The 24,171-nt window shown below is 36.8% G+C and overlaps 1 protein-coding gene across 1 annotated transcript in view; it reads right to left on the reverse strand.

Annotated features, from left to right (window-relative positions):
* Positions 1-24,171, reverse strand: part of ANKRD13C (ankyrin repeat domain 13C) — a 90,680-nt gene continuing 66,509 nt past the window's right edge. The window contains exons 10-13 of the mRNA XM_004002076.6: positions 15,286-15,365; positions 12,623-12,721; positions 9,459-9,559; positions 1-1,620 (exon numbers count right to left, since the gene is read on the reverse strand). Of these exons, the coding sequence (XP_004002125.2) occupies positions 1,490-1,620; positions 9,459-9,559; positions 12,623-12,721; positions 15,286-15,365 (411 nt within the window). The 3' untranslated portion in view covers positions 1-1,489. The remainder of the gene's footprint in view (positions 1,621-9,458; positions 9,560-12,622; positions 12,722-15,285; positions 15,366-24,171) is intronic.

Raw genomic sequence — 24,171 nt, forward strand, 5'->3', positions numbered from 1 at the left:
TGCAGCTTCAAAGACGTTTATTATAAAATTTCTTATGGTTGATGCTTTGGATTTTTAAATAAATCATCTCTTCAATAAAGGTCTCTAAACTCATTCAAATTATTTAAAATCCTGGAAAAAGTTTAAATTACTGATCACTCTAAAAAACTTGACAGATCCATTCTGACATTTCTCGGGATACATTTAAAAAACATTTCTTCAGCTAAGTTCTTTAATGTAACATAACATTTTATGACTGTTAATACATTATTCTCCCTAATTTATATTCATTTTTGGACCTTCAAACCATCTTGGAATAAGTATGAAAGATTTTAAGTGCAAAAATGAATAATGCATGATTTAAACACTGTGGAGGTAATTAAAATCAATAAATATTTTCTTGTGACTTAAAAAAATAACAGTAGGAATTGTCAGTCTTGAGTACGTTTCTGGAATTTAACTTGTAACAAATATATTCTGTTAGCATATAAAATGTTTTTACCTTATTTTGAAAGCATTAAATATGTAGGGATGTCCAAAATATGTGGATTGTTTTTAAAACTGACACAAATGCATCCATATACCACTAAAAACAAATGAAATAATCAGAATGATGTGCACTTATTAGGAAGCAAGTTTAAATATTTGGAATTTCTTTAAAGTGCTCAGATTTGGAAGAAGAGTATCTTTAAGCATGCTAACTGTACCTTATCATGAACACAAAAAAGGACTTTTAAACTCAAGTTTAGAAAAAAAAACCGAGGTTCTATGAAAGGAAGATTAGTAACAAACATTTTCCATTGAAGAAAGAATTCAGGTAAAAATAAATAGCACCACAATGAATTGCACTAAGGTGCTAAAGGAGGTACCTTATTCCCTGCAGAGTGAACGCTCCTTCTGAAATGTATTGCAACATATAAATGCAACTGTTTAATGGTTACCATTTGGTTCATTCATCTACAGAAAACTGCATTCCTTCTAGTTCATTATATTGAACGAACATTCAAATTACTGAACTATACATAATGTTACATACTTTACATTTTATGAAAACAAAGCTTGAAGGAATATTTATAAAGGTCACCTTGAATATAAGATGACAAGTTTAAAAGGGCTTCATTTATCTTAAGACATTTAATTTATGTTAATGGTCCAGGAGTGTTTTAGATATAGATATAGATATATGCATATATATTTCAACAAGAAGTGTAAAAATTTTTAAAAACAAATCACAGCACTCAGCTGTTTTACATAAGAAGGACTTGGGGTCATTAAGGTGTCAAACTATTACACTTATAATATGTATATTTTTAAAAAGACTGAAAATGGCACATCAGGAAACTTGCTGAAATTCTTGTTAGAGGCCCATTTCATTATATCACTGATGTGTCAAGTCAACAGTAATTCCCTTTTCCTCGATGAAAGCATTTGTCCCTTCCATTTGGATTCACTCTGGGGTCTCTGCATTCTCTAGCTTTCCTTGGTTGAATGGCATCATCTTCTGTGTCAGTTAAAGATCAGGAAAACGGCTTGGGTCTTCCTTGTAGTCTTCAGGTATGGTGAAGATGGAGCCATCAAATTCATCATATCGAAACTCCTGAAAAGTCACAGTGGCTGTGATCGTAGGAAACACGGGTATATCTAGAGAGGACAATTAATGGTAACACTGTAAAATGAAATGGTAACTTATTTATAGACAATGAAATACTGTAAGAGAGAAATATATATATTCCTTAAAGTGTAAAAAAGCATTAGTCAGGGACCAGACAAACCCTAATACATGTCTAGTATGAGTGTGTTTGGCAGGGATGAGGGATGTGGGGGGAGAAGTTTGGCTACTCATGAGAAAAGAAAGACACCAAGGCATCAAGAGTTACATCAAAAAATCAAGGTCCCACTGCTCCCCAATCTTAGAACTATAATGGCAGATTCCACTAGACTATTTTTTCTTTTTCCTGGGGCAAAGGTATGGCTACATTTGTACTTTTTTGCATTCTGATATATTTTCTTTAGAATGTAGTGTATAGACTCTGAATCTGAGCTGATTTTTTTTTTCATTTAACATATGAAATGCATTAATCCTTTTTTGTTTTTAAAACACTAAAAACAATCCGTCACTTAAATATATGAGATAAAAACAATCTTGTCGGAACTGGAGTAATATCATACCACCACAGCCTAATATTTTTCTAAATAATATACATTTCTAGCTGAAATTGAGTTAAATCTGACAACAAAAATGACCAAATGGGACTTCCCTGGTGGCACAGTGAATAAGAAACTGCCTGCCAAAGCAGAGGACATGGACTCAATCCCTGATCTGGGAAGTTTCCACATGCCATGGAAAAGCTAAGCAGGTGCACGGCAACTAATGAGCCCTGTGCTCTAGAGACCAGGAGCTGCAATCACTGAGCCTGCGCGCCTAGAATCCATGCTTTGCAACAAGAAAACCACTGCAATGCGAAGCCCTTGTACTGCAACGAAGAAGAGTAGTCCCAGTTCACAGCAACCAGAGAAAGCTCACACAAAACAACGAAGACTCAGCACAGCCAAAAACAGATAAATGAATAAATTTATTTTTTAAAAATTAAAACTCAAAATTTGATCACTCTGCTTAGTTTTATTCCTAACACAATTTATTGGAAAGAACACAAATTATAAAACCTGGGTTGATTGCTACAAGTCATTTAACTTATCAGGCTCAAGGATTTCATCTATGAAATAAACTTGAAAGCCTCCTTAAAATTCTGAAATGATTCTATGAAAGCTAAGTTGAATGTCTGTCTAGGATAAAGGCATACCATTAACTAAGTCTGACTGTTACAAACCTAGTATTTTATTGCAGAAAGTAATATTTTCATTAAAAAAAAACTAAACACAGAAATCAACATAAGAATTACAGAGTTTTTCCAGTTATTTCTGAGGAAAAGATCATTCATTGGGGCCTACTGAGTGAAGATTCTGTTCTGATTCAGAGGTCAGCAAATTAAGGCCTGTTGCCTGGGCCTTGCAAGGCCTACGAGCTACAAAAGATTTTATATATTTTAATGGTTTAAAAAAATGGTTCATGCAGATAAAATTACATGAAATTCAAACATCATTGCCCATAGTAAAGTTTTATTGGAACACATGGTTTACTTACTCTCTATGGCTGTTTTCATTCTCTAATTAGAGACAATAGTTGTAACAGAAACCATATGGTCTGCAAAGTCTAAAATACTATCTTTCAGAAAAGTTGGCTGACCCTTGTTTTAGGCACTGGATATAAACCAGTAAACAGGAGAAAACAAATCATGCATTTAAGGAGGTTACATTCTGGTTAGGAGATCCAAACAAATAAGTAAAGAGTAACTGTGACTAAGGATCCAAAAAAAAAACAAAGCAAGTTGGGGGATAGGCAATTTCACTGTTGAAGGTAAGAGTTCTTGATTAGGGTTCAAAAGCAAACCTCAATAAAGGGACCTTTCAGCAAAGACCTGAGAAAAGAAACTATATAGTTGCCTAGAGGAAGAAAATTCTAAGTAAAGGGAGTAAGTTTTGTTTTTGTTTTTTAAAAAAAGCCCTAAAATCAAACAGTATGGTTTATTCTGGGGACAGGTGGGAGATCAGTTTGGCTATAGCCAAATGAGTAAGGGACAGATTAGCAGATGAGGTCCGAGGAGAAGTAGGCAGCCAGATCAAGTGGGGTTTAAGTCAAGGAAAAGTCTTTGGCTTTTACTCTGGATGAGATGGAAATCAATAGATGGTTGTGAGCATACTAGCAACACATTTGAATAAAAGTCTGGACAGAGATAATGAGAATTTAATGTAGGATGACAAAAGTAACAGGAGAGATGTGTTCCAGAAGGAGCAGTCAGGGCGGCAGGAAGAAAATCGAGAGAGAACTCTATCTCAGAAGAGAGGAAGAGAATCTGTACCAAGAAGCTCCGCTGTTTCTAGCCTAAGGCTGTTACAAACTTATTTTTGTATACAGCCTTTTATGTGAGTATATCTTTATTTTTCTGGTACAAAAGGCTAGGAATGCAATTGCCTGACTGCAAGGATGTTGGATAGTTAGTTTTTATGTTTTCGTTTTTTTTTTTAAAGCAACAGCTAAAACGTTTTCTAGAGTGGCTGTACCATTTTACATAACCATCAGCAATATGAGTGATTGATCCAGTTTCCTCACATCTGCACTAACATCTGGAGTTGTCACGTCTTGGTTTTCTTAAATAGCATTATTTATTCATGTTTGGCTGTGCTGGGTCTTTGTTGTGCTCATGGACTTGCCTCAGTTGTGGCAAGTGGGGGCTACTCTCTAGTTGTGGTGCACAGACTTCTTGCTGCAGTGGCTTCTCCTGTGACTCGTGGGCTCCAGAGCGCAGGCTCAGTGGTTGTTGTGGCGCACAGGCTTAGTTGCTCTGTGGCATGTGGGATCTTCCCAGACCAGGAATAGAACGAGTGTCCCCTGCACTGGCAGACAGACTCTTAATCACTGGACCATCAGGGAAGCCCCAGCAATGTTTTATTTTAGCCATCCTGTTGCTGCTGCTGCTAAGTCGCTTCAGTCGTGTCCGACTCTTCGCAACCCCATGGACTGGAGCCTACCAGGCTCCTCTGTCCATGGGATTTTCCAGGCAAGAGTACTGGAGTGGGATGCCATCACCTTCTTCTCTGCCATCCTGTTAGGTATATACAATGATCTCACTGTGGTTTTAGGCTTCCCTGGTAGCTCAGCTGCTAAAGAATCTGCCTACAATGTAGGAGACCCCGCTTCGACTCCTGGGTCGAAGATCCTCTGGAGAAGGGATAGGCTACCCACTCCAGTATTCTTGGGCTTCCCTTGTGGCTTAGCTGGTAAAGAATCCGCCTGTAATGTGGGAGTCCTGGGTTCGATCCCTGGGTTAAGAAGATCCCCTGGAGAAGGAAACAGCTACCCACTCCAGTATTCTGGCCTGGAGAATTCCATGGAGTATCCATGGGGTTGCAAAGAGTTGGACATGACTGACCAACCTGCACTTTGTTTCACTGTGGTTTTAATTTTTTGTTGTTTTCCAGTTGCCAAGCCGTATCTGAAATTTTGATATTTGTAATTTTATTTTCATACAGTTCAATATATTCTTTTCCCTTGAGATTTCACCACTGACCCATATATATATTTAGAAGAGTGCATAACAGAATACCACAAACTGGAGATTCTCCTGTTATTATTTCTAGTTTGACTTGACTGTGACTGGTTTCCATTCCTTTTCAATTCTTACGGTTTTATTTTATAGCCCAAGATACAGCCTATCTTGGTATATGTTCCATTAAAAAAAAAAAAGGGGTACCCTGCTGATGTTGGGTGAAGTGTTCCCATAAATGCCAACTAGGTGCTCTGGTTTATGGTGGTATAGAGCTGTTCTATAGTATCCTTGCCGATTTTCTTTCCAGTTGTTCTGTCAGCTGTTGAAAGAAGGATGTTGCAGACTCCAATAATAATTGAAAATCTATTTTCCCTTTCATTCTTTCAGTTCTTGCTTCACCATCCTACAGTTCTGTTGTTTGGTGTATACATATTTAAGATTGCTTTCTTCTTCATGGATTGATACCTTTATTGTTATATAATACCCCTCCCCCCCATAATTTTCTTTATTCTGAAATCTACTTTGTCTAATATTAATATATCTAGTCCTGTTACCCTTTGATTCATGTTTTCATGATACATCTTCTTCCACCCATTCACTTCATTTTCAACTTGCCAAAATCATATTTGAAGAGAGCTTCTTAAAGACAGCATGTATTTGAATCATGGTTTTTAATCTATTCTTCCAATCTATGTTTTAAATGGTCTGTTTAGACTGTTCACATGTACGGCAATTATTTATATACTAAGACAATTCTGCTATTTCATTGCTTTTTTGGTCATCTCTTTTTTCATGTCTTTTTCTTGCTTTCCTGTAGGTTACAGGAATACTATTTATTTGTTTGTTTACTTTTGGCTGCACCACGAAGTATGCACAACTTCCCTGATCAGGGATCAAACCCCACAACCTCTGCAGCAGAAGCGTGGAGTCTTAACCACTGGACCACCAGTGACATGACCACAGTTTAGAATTTTATTTGTATTTATCTATAGTATTTTTGAGTATATCTCTTTGTACACCTTCTTTTTTTTTTTGTAGCTGCTCTAAGTATACATTAAATATAACTAACTTATCATTGGTTCCTGATGTCATCATTTCAGCAGTTCAAGTGATATAGAAAAACCTTGCCTCCCCCTCCTTTTCACTTTCCCCTATTTATAATATAACTATAAATGGAAAGAATGGAGAGATAAAAGTAGACTTGGAATAACCTGGCTATGAGAAGCAAAGGTTAAAGCCAAGTGCTGGGTAGGGTAGAGCTAAAGGGATTGTTTTATTAGATTGGTTGAATTTTTCTCTGAAGTTTGGCCATATTCCCTCACCTCCCTGACCCTGAATCTCTTTTTTTTTTTTTTTTAAGCTACACCATACAGCTTGCGGAATCTCAGTTCCCAAACCAGGGATTAAACCCAGGCCATGACAGTGAAAGCCCAGAATCCTAACTACCAGGCCACTAGGAAATTTCCTAGATTGGTTGAATTTTAAAAGGAGAAAGACCTTTGACTGGTTGAATTTTAAAAACCTGAACACAACCTAACAGCTAAGAGAAGGCGGCTGTACTGGGCTTCCCTCATGGCTCAGATGGTAAAGCGTCTGCCTGCAATGCGGAGACCTGGGTCCGATTCCTGGGTCGGAAAGATCCCCTGGAGAAGGAAATGGCAATCCACTCCAGCACTCTTGCCTGGAAAATCCCATGGATGGAGGAGCCTGATAGGCTACAGTTCATGGGGTCGCAAAGAGTCAGACACGACTGAGTGACTTCACTTTCACTTTAAAGCAGTTGGGAGGTTAAGGAGAAATGTAGGAAAACAGAGCCAGCTTTTTTAAAAAGTGGGAAGGAGAACAGATCCATAGTACAAATGAAGAGATTACTCAAGCTAAGAAAAGGGACACCACTTACAATGATATAGAAAAGCTGTAAGAAAAGATAGCGCTTGGGGCAAAAAGTTTGTATGAAAGGTTGGGAATAATGAGGGAGGTCTCATTATTTCTGATGGCCTCTTTTCGTAACTAAGAAAACAAAAAAACTCATCTGCTTAGACTGCGGGAGGAAGTAATGGAGGGGACGCAGACGGGGACTGATGAAGGAGGCTCAGATTTAGCCTTTGAAAGTAAACTGAGAGAAGCAGCAAATCAGAGAAAAGATCATTCAAAATTAGCATTTAAAGCTTTGGCTGAGGACTTCCCTGGTGGTCCAGAGAAGGTGGCACTAGTGGTAAAGAACCCACCTATCAATACAGGAGACCTAAGAGACACAGATTCGTTCCCTGAGTCAGGAAGATCCCCTGGAGTAGGGCATGGCAACCCACTCCAGTATTCTTGCCTGGAGAATCCCATGGACAGAGGAGCCTGGTGGGCTACAGCCCATAGGGTTGCACAGTCATACACAACTGAAGCGACTTAGCACACACGCACACCAGTGGTTCCCCCTTCCAATGTAGGGGACATGGGTTTGATCCTGGAGTTGGGGAACTAAGATCCCACATGCCATAGGGCAACTAAGCCCACGCACATGTTTCACAACAAGAGAAACAACTACAGAAGCCCCGATCACCGCAATGAAGAGTCTATGTGCAGCTCAGCCAAAAAAACAAAAAGCTCTGGCTCATTTTGAAAACATACACTTGTGTTAACAATTTCCAGATTTCCCCCCTCAGTTGTACCTTCTATCCTAAATATAGAAACAGAAATGACTGAAGATTAAACTGACCTAGGACTAGATATTATAGGGTCATTGTAAAAGAAGGACAGAGACGAGAAAGATACTTAAGCAAATTCCCTATGAGTATATACGCAAAAAATTATAAATCCCTTGTCAATAAAGCTTATGTCAGAGAAATGCCTGCAAAAAAGTGCTGTAGACTTTTTTCCCATAAAACCAAGGTGTTTCTTTTTCACAAAAACTTGTGTTATAAGGTTTGACTTTGGCTTGGAACTTAAAAAAAAATGTGAATACAATAATAGTTTCATATACTTAATCCCTGCCCTCTATTCAGGTTTGTCACTGTGCCTCTTAAATACAATATACAGAACAGAGCCAATGCTTGAACTATTTTCTGGCTATAGATAAAGACAGTGGGATTTTAAGCTTCTGCAGAAAAAGTTGTGTGATGATCCATAACTCAAACACTCAGCTCTTCTTTAGTTTTTAGCAATTTCTGCCTACAATCTTATCATTGGTTTACTCAAGTAGATATAGGTTCTCTGCATTTTAATATCACAAAGGGAATCTAGAATGACATATTGAGAATATGTTTTAAAATCAATTTTAATTCACAATATGCATATTCCCAAATTTGAAAAATTGAGAAGGTTGGGTTAATTTTTAGTAATAAAAGCATTACTTCTGGGAGTATAGCACCTGCCCTAATTGTTCTGAGATGTGGTTTCAGTAATATTGAGTGAAATAAGATAAATATATCAGAGGAATTATACAAAAGTTATATTTTCTCTGTAATACCCCCTACCCCATCCAGAATATAAACACCAAAAGGACAGAGATTTTCACTGTCTCTCATCATTAGAAAAGGGTTCAGCACACAGTAAGCACTGATTAAATACTTGGTGGCTGGATCGATGGGTGGTATTGAAGGCCCCCATGGAGCTTAGTGAAGTGAAGTCACTCAGTCGTGTCTGACTCTGTGACCCCATGGACTGTAGCCTATCAGGCTCTTCCATCCACAGAATTTTCCAGGCAAGAGTACTGCAGCGGGTTGCCATTTCCTTCTCCAGGGGATCTTCCCAACCCAGGGATTGAACCCGGTCTCCCACATTGCAGGCAGATACTTTACCATCTGAGCTACCTGAGAAGCCCCCCATGGAGCTGAAATCACTGCTAAATCTAAGCCTCAACTCCTAAAGAACCTGTAAATAGTGTCTTACTCCTCTTTTTCTAATATAGTTAAGAAGATAAATATATACAAAATGATTTTACTGTTTTGAAAGATCATTGGTAAAAGTGAAGTTAGGTTTAAATATTTAAGACTGAAAAATAAAATGTAGTAAGTATTACTTTATCACTGAATATGACTGTTGACCCCAGAAATATTCCCACTGTTCAGAAGCTCAGAATCTGCAGAAAATATGGGCTAAAATCCTGTCTCTCGATTTCACATTAAAATATTATCACAGTGCATAAGTTCACTCACACCCTCTTGAATGAAATATTTGTATATCCCTCACTTACATTTGCTTTAAATCAAGGAGAGTTTTCATCAAGCAAAATATGAATATCAATGCATGTAATTACAGAAAAAAACATAAAATTATAAACTAGGAAATCCATATTCCTTCAAAGAATATTTCTTTTTAATGTTAGTAAACAGCTCTGTATTTCTAATAGACATTAAACTTACAAGACAATTTTTCTCTTACCTAGTTTTACAGGAAAGCCTGGAGGAAGTTTCATTTGAACAAATTCTCTAAGCTTATTAAAGTGCTTGAAGGGAGCTATTACTTCCAAAACATTCAATAATCTGAAATATGGAAGGAGAAAAAAATTTTTCACATTGATTTTATTGTGTCCTTACATTTTATAACTACATGCTCCAAACTTACAGTATCACAGCTCCAATATCACAGATGTTAAAGATGACACCTCCTTTACCTCATTTTTTTTGGTTTATTATTCTTTTCACTGTGTCAAGGTCTATAACTTTTACCTTTTATTGTGCAGCCATAATTTCCACAGTTATTTGATCTTAGATCTACATTTCAGCAGACTCAAAGCTCACATTAGTCCTCCTCCTAAAGTCTACACATCCCCAAGTTCTTTAATTAGCCTACTGTTTGGATGCCTGAATTGCACTGTCAATTTTGTGTGTGAGAGGGCTCCGAAGTGTTTATTATTCCTTGATTTCTTACAGATTTGATAAATGAGTATTTCATTTTTGCATACAAAAGGGGACTCTGACTGGCATAGTTTCAGTTTATACTATTTCCCTCTTAACTAACACAATTTCACAAGGTCTCTTAGCAAGTGCTAAGAGGTCTCACGTACTCTTAGCACTCAGTATTACACTCGTCATTATACCGTAACTCATCCTTTTAGCCTTTGGTTGGATGAATTTGATTTCAAGTAGTATTAATTTTCTCTCAAGAAGGGCTCATGGCTGCTGTACTGACTGAATTTTTCTGTGTCCTTTTCAATTGCCTTGATATAAATGAAATTTTACCTAATTGTGAAAAAAAGTAAGGTCAGGCTGTTTTTTCAACACCTTTTCTCCCAAATGCCTTTAGAGAGTTCTCTATTATAACTGAAATGCAATAGTTTAATCAGGAAAATCACTGTTACTACTTCTTGTCTATTTTTATTGAAGCCTAATCAGACTACAGATTTAATTCTTCCACACAAGAAAATTTGCTTCTATTATATTTTGAGTACTATTTTGTTTACATTTTGGAGGCTTTTTATTTAAGTGGAACAGCAACGATCCTTATATTGAACCACTCTCCTCCATAAATCAGTTCAGTTCAGTCACTCAGTTGTGTCCAACTCTTTGTGACCCCACGGACTGCAGCACACCAGGCTTCCCTGTCCATCACCATCTCCTGGAGCTTACTGAAACTCATGTCCATCAAGTCGGTGATGCCATCCAACCATCTCATTCTCTGTCATCCCCTTCTCCTCCTGCCTTCAATCTTTCCCAGCATCAGGATCTTTTACAATGAGTCAGTTCTTCGCATCAGGTGGCCAAACTGTTGGAGTTTCAGCTTCAGTATCAGTCCTTCCGATGAATATTGAGGACTGAATAGTATTATCCTCCATATATATTACTTCTCAAATTCCTTTAACATTTTCTTTCACTGGACTTCCTAGGTGATACTGGTGGTAAAGAACCCGTCTGCCAATGCATGAGACACAAGAGACGCGGGTTCAATCCCTGGGTCCAGAACATTCCCCTGAAGGAGAGCAAAGCAACCCACTCCAGTATTTTTGCCTGGAGAATCCCATGGACAGAGGAGCCCGGCAGGCTACAGTCCAAGGGTCACAAAGAGTCGGACACGACTGAGCAGATTTAACAAGCACATGCACTTCTTTCACTGGATTCACTATTAGCTATCAAAATTTAATTTTTGGCCTCATCTGTTCTGTTCATTGTTGTTTCTAATGTATTTCTTTTGCAATAGTGCTATTTAGTGCTTAACTTATTTCCTTAGCTTTATAATCTCCTTTTCATTTCATTCTATTATACCTTAGAGTGATCTAGTTCACAGATCATGTTCTTTTATGCTCTCCTAAAGTATTTCTAAAACTTATATTTTCACTTATATCTTATTCTAGAATGAGTTCTTTATCTAGCTCTTACATACTATCTATGTTCCTTATTTTACTTTTTTAAGGGGGAATGGTTATAATTGCCACATTTTATAAATTCTGAGATACCTAATTTTTATTCACATATTAACATCTCTGAAATTGGAATAACTCCTAAAACTGATAACATCTTATAATTTGCCACAGTTTTCTTCTTCCTTACAATATATATCCAGAGTATCTTAGAGTCATTTTGGGTTCAAGATAAGATAAATTTTGCAGACTTGTATGTATGGCTAATTCCCTTCCTACATCTTCTGAGAACTATTATTTTCCTCTTTGATCAACAGCTTGAAGACTAGATATGGAACTCTATCTACTCTTCTAAAACTTGGCTATTGAGGAGTATAGGATGTATATAGAATCTGTAGAAAAATAAGGGTCCTGCTCTCTTCCAAAAGAAATTTTTTTTTAATGTATTAGGTCAGACTGGAAGTAGAAGGATCTAGGAAGGAAAGCCTAGGGCTTCAACTCATCCCCAGCTTGTGAGAAGCCTGAATTTACCGTTCTGTCCGAATCGGCTCTAGCTACCCATCTCCCATTCCACACATCTCTCCAAACTGGTTTTTTTTTTTTTTTTTTTTTAATGAGCAACTGATGAATACAGGTTTGGAAGGATATATTCAAGATATTCATGGGAGTATTGTTTATATTGGTGACAAACTAAAAGTAATTAAAATGTTTATCAGTAGGAGGATAACAAAATAAATGGCAGTACATTAATACCATAAAATACCAAGGAAAGAAAAAAAAAAGATAATGTAATTATTTTAAGAACTCCAAGATAACTCACTTTTAAGAGAAAAGAGGAAACAGAATAAAATGCAGACTATTTCCCCATTTTTACAAAAAATGCTAAAAAAACACAAAGCAAAATTTAGACAAAAATACATTATTTACCTGTCAACTATTAGGAAGGTCAAAGAAAACTGCCATGTTTATTCTATAAACTTCCATACTGTTAGATTTTCTACAATAAGCATGTATTCATGTATTATTTTTATAATTTAAAAAAATTATTCAAAATTTTATTTAGTTGAAATAATTAAAATGTTAATATTTTGAGAGCTGGAAAATTACTAGAAGGGTGTAGACACTGCCAAAGCAAAGGCTATTTTACATTCCAAAGGCCTCAAATCTACCACTCAGATGCAAACATAATTATAGCCTTAAGATTTTAATAGTTTCTTTCATAAACTTGTGCAGTTAGTAACAAACTTACGATTCAATTCCCAAGGGAAATTCCTGGCTCATGGCTATTGTGGCTTTAAACGTTTTCTTACTTTCTTTGCACACCAGTTCTCTACCCAGATGAGGAGCTCTAAATTGAAAAAGAAAATATTAGGAAATTTTTTCCACGCTGTATCATCATCCTAAGAAGAATCTGTCATCTTTCAATGACATTCATTAATATTTCAACTTTTCTTACTCTGAGCATAGAAATAAAATTATGCTAATAGAGAATGAGACATGTATAACAATTGAGACAAGGGTAACAAGGAAAATAACAAGGTATAAAAAGTTATTTCACACTGAATATAATTTTAATAATCACTATTTTTAGTAACCAAAATCCTAGAAAAAAACAAACTTTAAAAATATCATTCCAGGTGGGAGGGGGGTCCAGGATGGGGAACACGTGTATACCCGTGGTAGATTCATCTTGATGTATGGCAAAACGAATACAATATTGCAAAGCAATTAACCTCTAATTAAAATAAATAAATTTATATTTTAAAAATATATATACCATTCCATATTTTTAAATCACTTATTCAATTCAATCTCTTTTTACTATCTATGGTTCTCAGCACTGATCAATAAGAAGCAAGGTAAAGCATAAAGAATTTTATATTGTCAAATATTATAAGAAGGAAACATTTTATAGAAATTTTAAAAGTATACTACAAACCTTCCAATATTAAAGAAAAGACAACTTCTTCCTAAGCATAACGGTAAGTAATATTTATTCTCCAACAAAAGAACATTTTCTATGAAAGACAGTACCTTCTTTGATATGGTCAGCTAGAAAAATTTATTTATTCAAAATAAACTATTCATTCATCATTCTTTTATTCAATCAGCATTTACTGGCTACAAACTATGTACTAGGTACTTTACTAATTATAAGCAATATCAGTTCAGTTCAGTTCAGTTGCTCAGTCGTGTCCGACTCTTTGCAACCCCATGAATCGCAGCACGCCAGGCCTCCCTGTCCAACACCAACTCCCGGAGTTCACTCAGACTCATATCCATCAAGTCAGTGAAGCCATCTCACCCTCATCCTCTGTCGTCCCCTTCTCCTCCTGCCCCCAATGCCCCCCAGCATAAAGTCTTTTCCAATAAGTCAACTCTCCCATGAGGTGGCCAAAGTATTGGAGCTTCAGCTTCAGCATCATTCCCTCCAAAGAAATCCCAGGGCTCATCTCCTTCAGAATGGACTGGTCGGATCTCCTTGCAGTCCAAGGGACTCTCAAGAGTCTTCTCCAACACCACAGTTCAAAGCATCAATTCTTCGGCGCTCAGCCTTCTTCACAGTCCAACTCTCACATCCATACATGACCACTGGAAAAACCATAACCTTGACTAGACGGACCTTAGTTGGCAAAGTAATGTCTCTGCTTTTCAATATGCTATCTAGGTTGGTCGTAACTTTTCTTCCAAGAAGTAAGCGTCTTTAAATTTCATGACTGCAGTCACCATCTGCAGAGATTTTGGAGCCCCAAAAAATAAAGTCTGACACTGTTTCCACTGTTTCCCCATCTATTTCCCATGAAGTGATGGGACCAGATGCCATGATCTTCATTTTCTGAATGTTGAGCTTTAAGCCAGCTTTTTCACTCTCCTCTTTCACTTTCTATCAAGAGGCTTTTTAGTTCCTCTTCACTTTCTGCCATAAGGGTGGTGTCATCTGCATATCTGAGGTGACTGATATTTCTCCTGGCAATCTTGATTCCACCTTGTGCTTCTTCCAGCCCAGCGTTTCTCATAATGGACTCTGCATATAAGTTAAATAAGCAGGGTGACAATATACAGCCTTGATGTACTCCTTTTCCTATTTGGAACCAGTCTGTTGTTCCATGCCCAGTTCTAACTGTTGCTTCCTGACCTGCATACAGGTTTCTCAAGAGGCAGGTCAGGTGGTCTGGTATTCCCATCTCTTTCAGAATTTTCCACAGTTTATTGTGATCCACACAGTCAAAGGCTTTGGCATAGTCAAGAAAGCAGAAATAGATGTTTTTCTGGAACTCTCTTGCTTTTTCCATGATCCAGCGGATGTTAGCAATTTGACCTCTGGTTCCTCTGCCTTTTCTAAAACCAGCTTGCACATCTGGAAGTTCACGGTTCACGTATTGCTTAAGCCTGGCTTGGAGAATTTTGAGCATTACTTTCCTAGCGTGTGAGATGAGTGCAACTGTAACATTAAGCAATTGTCTTGGGTAAGGAAAGTAGTCTGGCAGAGGCTGAAACAAAGGGATGATGACATGGAAAGGTAAAAAGCAGATAAACAATGAGTGGCTTTACAGACCTTGCAAAAGACTCTGGATAAGAAGAGAATATAAAGTTCATCTTACAGCGAAAAAACTCAAACAAGCAGTTTAACTAGGCAGTCTTCATATTCTATTTCCTTAGAATAATGTCGTATGGGTTTGGGGAGTATATAAACTGGCAAGAGGGTCGTAAAACTGCAGCTCTACATTTTACTTGAAAGAGAGAATGTAATTAGGGATGCTTCTCCCTCATCATACTTCATCCACATTTTTAAAAGAAAAAAGAAGTGCTTCAGACAAAACTATACTACTAATTCTCTGTAAAAAAATTTTTCTATAAAACTTTTTTCCTATAAACCAAAAAATACATGAACACAACAAAACCAACACTTACTTTCCATTTTCAGCAGATATATACTCTTCCCATGTAATAGTGTTCTGAGGAGGAGGGGTAAGGGACTGTCTTCGAATCGGCTGCCAAAAAAAAAGAAAGAAAGAGTAAGGGGGAGAGGGAAAGGGAGAAAGAAGGGGAATAGAGACAAAAGAGAGACCGAGAGGGAGACAGAAAAGAAAATTATATTTTTAAAAATATAAAATTAAAACATGAAATAAACTACAATCTCCTTAATATCATCAATATAATGCTTTAAGAGGTTATTCAGAGACAGTTCCATGTTATAAGCTCCATCAGTAATACTTATTATTAATATCATTTTTAAAATCTCAAAAAAAAAGAGAAGTATAAAAGAGGTAAAATCCATTCATTTGATGCTTTAATCATCTAAAATGTTTCTGACATTATGCTAGATGCTGATCATGGGAACTACAGAGAAGTATAAAAACTAATCCTGACTTCATGGGGCTCACAGTTCAGAGCTGGAAAGAAAAAACATACACAAACATGAACAGTTAATCAGGAATACAAAATATTAAATGACTAAAGACAAAATTTGCTTACAAAAAACTGGGTAATACAGGGGTTCAGAAAACAGGGCAGTCTTCTACAGACAATAAATTGAGATTAGAAGATTAACACTCCAATTTAAAAGAAAAGAAAAAGAATATTTTGGACAGGGAGAATAATGAAAATACTAGGTTGACTTGAACTAGGGAGGAAAGTTCAAAAGGAATATCAACAACAGTGGTAAGGGTCATATCAGATTTAAAACTTACCCCTTGTCTTTGTTAACTAAGAATCTGGATCACTATAGGATAAACTGGCAATAAAGAAATAAGGGAGTAGAGTAGAAATTGCTAAGAAAAAATCAACAGGACAAACTATGTACAGCAAAAGGGTAATAAGTGAAAGACTGCTATAAATAACAACAACAAAAAAAAACAGTACCACTAGGAGAGGTTCCATTCAGAAAAGTATAGTTTTGGATATAATGAGTTTAAGATGTTAATAGGCAGCATGTTAAACCAAGGATTCTGAAGACACAAAAATGAGCCAGAATCCCACCCAGCTCCACTAGCTAGTAGTTATGTGAACTGGGACAAGAAACTTTATATAACTGTCAATTTAACTCACCTGCAAAATGGAAATAGGACCATCACATCACAGTTAAAAATTCAATGAGACAATGTATAGAAAGGGTTAGTGCGTGGCACATTAGAAAAGATTCAGTAAATAATAATGAGTATTTTATACTGGGAAGTTCCTAGAGGGCAGTTACAAAAAGAGAACAATCAAGAAGGAAATCATATTTAGAAATAATGTTAAGAATTCTCTGACTAAATAAAAAGTAAGAAAACAGGACTGATGACTGAGTCCTAAAACTCACACAGACTGGGGGTGGTAGGATTGGAGAATGCAGAAGAGGACAGAAAGGAGCCTTTCAAAGTGTTTAAAATTAAAGGAGATATTAGTCAATAAGGAAAAAAAAAAACAACAGAGTACCAAGGTATCATGGACGTGAAAAGACTGTTTCAGTACCATAACACAAAGACTTTAAAGAAGGCTGAAAAACTGGCAGTTAGATTTTGTTGGCTAGAAATCATTGATGATCTCTGAGTAACAGCCGAAGAATGTGGGATGAAAGGAAACATAGTTTTTTGAGCATCGGGCAGTATGAAAGACAAAATTCTGCCCTTGAGAAGCTTATAAAGAGATACACAGGAAGTGAGTAATTATAATCCAGGGTGATGGTTATTATGATAGAGAGATCAAGAGGATGGCATAAAGAGCACAGAGAAGAGATTGGCCTGACCCAGGCTGGGGCAGGCAGCCAAAAAGATGTGGGAGAAAGGCTGGTTCCTAGTGGAGAAGTCTGAAAGAAAGAGAACAAAATAACCAATTGAAGGACACTGAAGAACAAACAATGGTGAGAACAAGCATGCTGTAACAGGAAACTACAAGTGTGGTGTGTCTAGTTGGCATAAGTAACATACATAAAAAGAAAAACAGCAAGATACAGGGTAAAAGGGCAAGACAGAAGAGAAAAAGTAGTTTGAAAGGGTTTTACGCAGTAAGTAGACTGTATTTTACTCAAAAAGCAATGGACAAATATTTTGAGCAATATTATGCAGCTTTTAGAACACAAACATTGGAGCCAGACTGACCAAATCCTGGCTTTGCCAATTACTAGCTGACTTTGGAAAATTATTCAAACTCTTTTGTCTCGTTTAGTTAACTATAACTTCTCAGGGTTGTTGTAAGGATATAACTGGATAGTTAACCTAAAATACTTAAAACAGTGCCTAACGAACAGTAAATATTCTATACATTTTAGTTATTAAGGCTTTACATAGTTCAATCTATTTCAGAGAGCTCATTCTGGTAGCAGTAAGTTAGGAAGCTATCTCTAATTCAAATGAGAAATGATAAGGGGAGCTATTTCAAAGTGGAAGAAGAGAGATTCGTGAGATCTTTAGGATTTTGTGATCAAGTGTAGACACAGAGAAGGCAATGGCACCCCATTTCAGTACTCTTGCCTGGAGAATCCCAGGACGGAGGAGCCTGAAAGGCGGCAGTCCATGGGGTCGCAAAGAGTCGGACACGACTGAGCAACTTCACTTTCACTTTTCACTTTCATGCACTGGAGAAGGAAATGGCAACCCACTCCAGTGCTCTTGCCAGGAGAATCCCAGGGATGGGGAGCCTTGTGGGCTGCCATCTATGGGGTTGCACAGAGTCAGACACGACTGATGCAACTTAGCAGCAGCAGCAGCATAGACACAGAGGTAAGGAAAGTTAAGAAGCTCAAGGACAAATGGCAGTGTGCTGACTTAGGTCATGGTAGCAGATAATGGTGGTACCACTCAGAGAAGGAAAAAAATTGTATGATCAGATTTAAACATACTAAATTTTAGATACCTGTATTTATCCATGTGGAGGAAGGAAAATACTATAGATCTGGTGATTAAAAGTCAGGTCAGAACTGAAGGTATATACTGGGGGAGAGTTACTAGTATTTATGTGGTAACTGAAGCATCAGTTATATATCTAACAGAGAGACATTAGAGAATACTAGATGTCTACTCAATCAATAATCTATTCTGCTATTCTTTGTTGTAAAATCTTCCTACCAATTTTTGACTGGACATGTTACTTCCTAGATAAAAGACTTCTTTTCTAGCCATCTTTACAGCCAGCTTAGTGTTATCATGTAACTAAGTTCTAACTAATGGGATTTGAGCAGTGATGTGTGCAACTTCTGGTTGGGTTCTCAAACAGAACATGTATGGCCTTTCCTTCCTAATTACTATTAGGAATTATTATTCCTAATGGTTGGGATACTAAACAGGTAATAAACCATCATATACCATGTGGATGAGAGCTAGATCCTAGAAACGCTAGAGAAATATTGATAAGACAGAAAAAAAAAGGATAGGTCTGAGATGAACTCACAGAGCAATGAAACCATACAAACTCAGATTTTTATATAAGAAAGAAACTCCTGTCTTGTTTAAGTTACTGTAATTTTGAATCTCTTATAGTCAGTGAAACTAACATCATGAAAAAAGTGGAAGTGTTAGTCGCTCAGTTGTGTCCAACTCTTTGCAGCCCCATGGGACTGTAGCACACCAGACTTCTGGGTCCATGGGATTCTCCAGGCTGGAATCGGTTGCCAACCCTCCTTCAGGGGATCTTCCCAACCCAGGGATCCAACTTGCATTTCCTTCATTGCAGGTAGATTCTTTACCACTGAGTCACCAGTCTATTTAATACCTATATATATATTTAATACTTGTATATATATTTGGCTATAACTAGTGTTATATATATATATATATAAAATCTTAGTGAAGACTCATTTTTCTGGCATGATTAATGTAGCATGTCATATAATTTTACAGGTAATAAACTTCTCTAAGCAGTTTCTACTATTTCCAGTAGAATTCTTTCTAAACTATGTATTAAACGTCCCCCATCTTAGTAGAGACTAATGAATCTAACTTCACCTTTTACTGAGCACTTTACCTCACCATTATGAAAATCAGTTGTTAGATTTTAATAAGCTCTGTCTTAGTTTATGTTTATTCCAACTTGCCCTTTGTTATATACTGATACTAGCAGTTGAATCCGTCAGTGTTTCCTCCGTGCAGTTATCACAACTATTTAATGAAACAAGAAGACATGAAGGCTGCCACAGGACACCAGATGGCTTTCTGTTATTTCCCCAAGGCTCTGTAACTGAAATGACATCAAACCTTTCCTACATAATTAAATGCAAACTTCTAATGCCTGTTTTTCTTAAAGCATAAAAAAAGAGTTTTAATTTATTGCTAGATTTGCTAAATTTTAGTATTTTATGTTGCAAAGATTTCTGGAAGTTTAAGGCATTCATGTATTTTATGTCTATGTGTTCCTATTTTGATTTTATATATTAAAAAATATATAATCACTAACAGAGGTTAACTCAATATTCTACATATATATATATCTAGTTGGCATAAATTAATACTTTTATCAATGACTGTCTAACGTATAAATATGACACTGCTTCCTCCAGTTGGATAGAACAAAGTGGAAAGCAGCACCAAAAGTATAGGAGCAAGTAGCCATGACTTAAGAATTTCTGAGCACTTAAATTTTACTATAAAAAATACTGTTAAAAATATATACTAAATATGTCTGGAAAGGAGGGGGGAAGAAGAAGTAGGCATGGCAAAACTAGTTAAACAGCAATTTCTCCTAAATGCTACCTATACGCTATTTCTTATAGAAATTAAAACAAATATTTGGCTATAAAAATGAGAAGAAACTCAAAAGCTAATTATTTAGAATAAAGAACATAAACTCATTCTGAAAAAGACTAGTATATTTATTTTTAAGAAATGAAATTTTATTAAAATGTGGCTTTAAAATATAGTATTTTCGGGAATTCCCTGGCAACCCAGTAGTTATAACACCATGCTTTCTGCAGGTTCAATCCCTGTATAGGGAACTAAGATCCCACAAGCCATGCAATGCCACCCAAAAATGAAAAAAAAAATATATATATATATATATGTATATATACAATATTTTCATGTCTTTTTGAAAACAATCATAATAAAAATAGTCATATATATTTTCTAGGCTTGCAAAAATTTCAATAATGCTCAAAAGCCGAAAACATGTTTTTTACTAATATGTTTTAGACACAACACTGAAAAAAAACGCAATACTAATTTTTAATACACTTTTCAATAGCAAACTTCCCTTATTCCTTTTCCAGGTTCAATTTCACAATATTCTGAAAGAATTGCTAAGATTAGTTAAATATGTGAATACACACAAAGAAGAGACTATAACAAAGGCAGACTGGGAAGCTATATACTTAAAATAAGAAGAACCTGGGGAACGGTCCTAGAATCAAAACCCGTCATTGCTACTTACAGCTTTATGATTTCAGATATATTATTTTTTTTTAAACTTCACTCTCCTTTCTATAAAATTGCATAATGATAGTCATCTCAGTTCAGTTCAGTTCAGTTGCTCAGTCGTGTCTGATTCTGCAACCCCATGAAGTGCAGCATGACAGGCCAATCTGTCCATCACCAACCCCCAGAGCTTACTCAAACTCATATCCATTGAGTCGGTGATGCCATCCAACCATCCCATCCTCTGTCTTTCCCTTCTCCTCCTGCCTTGAATCTCAGTAGGTCAATGTAACAATTAATAACTAAATGAGATAATATATGAAAAAATACTTCACACAATACCCAGCACAATTTCCTTTGATTCCTAATTAGAAGTCAAAAGCTTAATTATTTAACTCACATTATTTTGTTCTATTATATAGGCATCTGGGATTAAACTAAGTTTTAAATTCAATGTGTAAAACTGTACTTGATTAAAATGTCAATTAAAGACCCTTTTAACAATTCAATTGCATTGTTACAAATTCCACCCTAAAGAAAATAACTTGTGTACTTATCTCAAAATGGTTTGCTGCCAAAATTAAACAAAAGTAGCAGTAAACACCTATAAGCAATAAGCAAAACAATGTCATCTTTTTAAAAAGAACTATAATAAAAATAAATAACAATGTAGGTCCAAAGAAATGCCTTTTTTGGCTATTTTACAATGAAAAAGGGTAGTGGCTTTGTGAAAGATTAAGCTCATCATTCCCTCTCTCAGTCCATTTCCTATTACCCGAACATAACACATCCTACAACTCCTACTGATCAAGAGATCAGTAAATACCAGGAGGTGTATGGAAAATAAAGTCTAGTGAGGCTCTATCCCAAGGACAAAAGAAAAATGAGGACTGCAAAAGGATCTGACAGGAAGAGAATAGGATCATACTAAACTGGTCTGATCACATTTTAACTTAAACATTTAATGTGGATTCTTAAGTACTTTTACATCCTGTACTCATGAAACAATGGCTGATTTGCTCAATATATAAACTTCTTAAACATTAAAATAATTTTCCAAACCATCACAGTATCACCATGAATTAATTGAAACCTGGCATACTTTTCTACAAACTTTGTCTATCCCTAACACAAGAGAAGACTCTACGCATGGACATCACCAGATGGTCAACACCAAAATCAGACTGATTATATTCTTTGCAGCCAAAGATGGAGAAGCTCTATACAGTCAGCAAAAACAAGACCCGGAGCTGACTGTGGCTCAGATCATGAACTCCTTATTGCCAAATTCAGACTGAAATTGAAGAAAGTAGGGAAAACCACTAAGACCATTCACGTATAACCTAAATCAAATCCCTTATGACTATACAGTGGAAGTGAGAAATAGATTTAAAGGACTACATCTGATAGACAGAGTGCCTGATGAACTATGGACGGATTGGTGACACTGTACAGGAGACAGGGATCAAGACCATCCCCAAGAGAAAGAAATGCAAAAAAAGCAAAATGGCTGAGGAGGCCTTACAAATAGCTGTAAAAAAAAGAGAAGTAAAAAGCAAAGGAGAAAAGGAAAGATCTACCTGTTTGAATGCAGAGTTCCAAAGAATAGCAAGGAGAGATAAGAAAGCCTTCCTCAGTGATGAATGCAAATAAAGAGAGGAAAACAATAGAATAGGAAAGACTAGAGATCTCTTCAAGAATATTAGAGATACCAAGGGAACATTTCATGCAAAGATGGGCTCAATAAACGACAGAAATAGTATGGACCTAACAGAAGCAGAAGATATTAAGAAGAGGTGGCAAGAATACACAGAACTATACAAAAAAGATCTTCACGACCCATATAATCACGATGGTGTGATCACTCACCTAGAGCCAGATCTCCTGGAATGTGAAGTCAAGTGGGCCTTAGAAAGCATCACTACGGACAAAGCTAGTGGAGGTGATAGAATTCCAGTTGAGCTATTTCAAATGCTGAAAGATGATGGTGTGAAAGTGCTGCACTCAATAGGTCAGCAAATTTGGAAAACTCAGCAGTGGCCACAGGACTGGAAAAGGTCAGTTTTCATTCCAATTCCAAAGAAAGGCAATACCAAAGAATGCTCAAACTACCACACAATTGCACTCATCTCACACATTAGTAAAGTAATGCTCAAAATTCTCAAAGCCAGGCTTCAGCAATATGTGAACCATGAACTTCCTGATGTCCAAGCTGGTTTTAGAAAAGGTAGAGGAACCAGAGATCAAATTGCCAACATTCACTGGATCATCATAAAACCAAGAGAGTTCCAAAAAAACATCTATTACTGCTTTATTGACTACGGTGAAGCCTTTGACTGTGTGGATCACAATAAAATGTGGAAAATTCTGAAAGAGATGGGAATACCAGACCACCTGACCTGCCTCTTGAGAAACTTGTATGCAGGTCAGGAAGCAACAGTTAGAACTGGACTTGGAAGAACAGACTGGTTCCAAATAGGAAAAGGAGTACGTCAAGGCTGTATACTGTCACCCTGCTTATTTAACTTACATGCAAAGTACATCATGAGAAATGCTGGGCTGGAGGAAGCACAAGGTGGAATCAAGACTGCCAGGAGAAATATCAATAACCTCAGATATGCAGATGACACCACCCTTATGGCAGAAAGTGAAGAAGAACTAAAGAGTCCCTTGATGAGAGTGAAAGTGGAGAGTGAAAATGTTGGCTTAAAGCTCAACATTCAGAAACCTAAGATCATGGGATCCGGTCTCATCACTTCATGGCAAACAGATGGGGAAACAGTGGAAACGGTGGCTGACTATATTTTTTTGGGCTCCAAAATAACTGCAGATGGTGACTGCAGCCATGAAATTAAAAGATGCTTACTCCTTGGAAAGAAAGTTATGACCAACCTAGACAGCATATTAAAAAGCAGAGACATTAATTTGCCAACAAAGGTCCATGCAATCAAGGTTATTGTTTTTACAGTAGTCATGTATGGATGTGAGAGTTGGACTATAAAGAAAGCTGAGCACAGAAGAATTGATGCTTTTGAACTGTGGTGTTGGAGAAGACTCTTGAGAGTCCCTTGGACTGCAAGGAGATCAAACCAGTCCATCCAAATGAGATCAGTCCTGGGTGTTCACTGGAAGAACTGATGAAGCTGCAACTCCAATACTTTGGCCACCTGATGCAAAGAGCTGACTCATTTGAAAAGACCCTGATGTTGGAAAGATTGAAGGCTGGAGGAGAAGGGTTGGTAGAGGATGAGATGCTTAGATGGCATCACCGACTCAATGGACATGAGTCTGGGTAAGCTCTGGGAGTTGGTGATGGACCGGGAGGCCTGGCTTCCTGCGGTTCATGGGGTCGCAAAGAGTCAGACATGACTGAGCGACTGAACTGAACTGATAATGTAATTTGGCACAACACTGCAAGGGAGAGACTAAACATTCAAGGAATTCAAGTCTCTTCACAGTAGCCTTTAAGCTT

This window comes from Ovis aries, chromosome 1 (genome assembly GCF_016772045.2).
Source record: "Ovis aries strain OAR_USU_Benz2616 breed Rambouillet chromosome 1, ARS-UI_Ramb_v3.0, whole genome shotgun sequence".
NCBI lineage: Eukaryota > Metazoa > Chordata > Mammalia > Artiodactyla > Bovidae > Ovis > Ovis aries.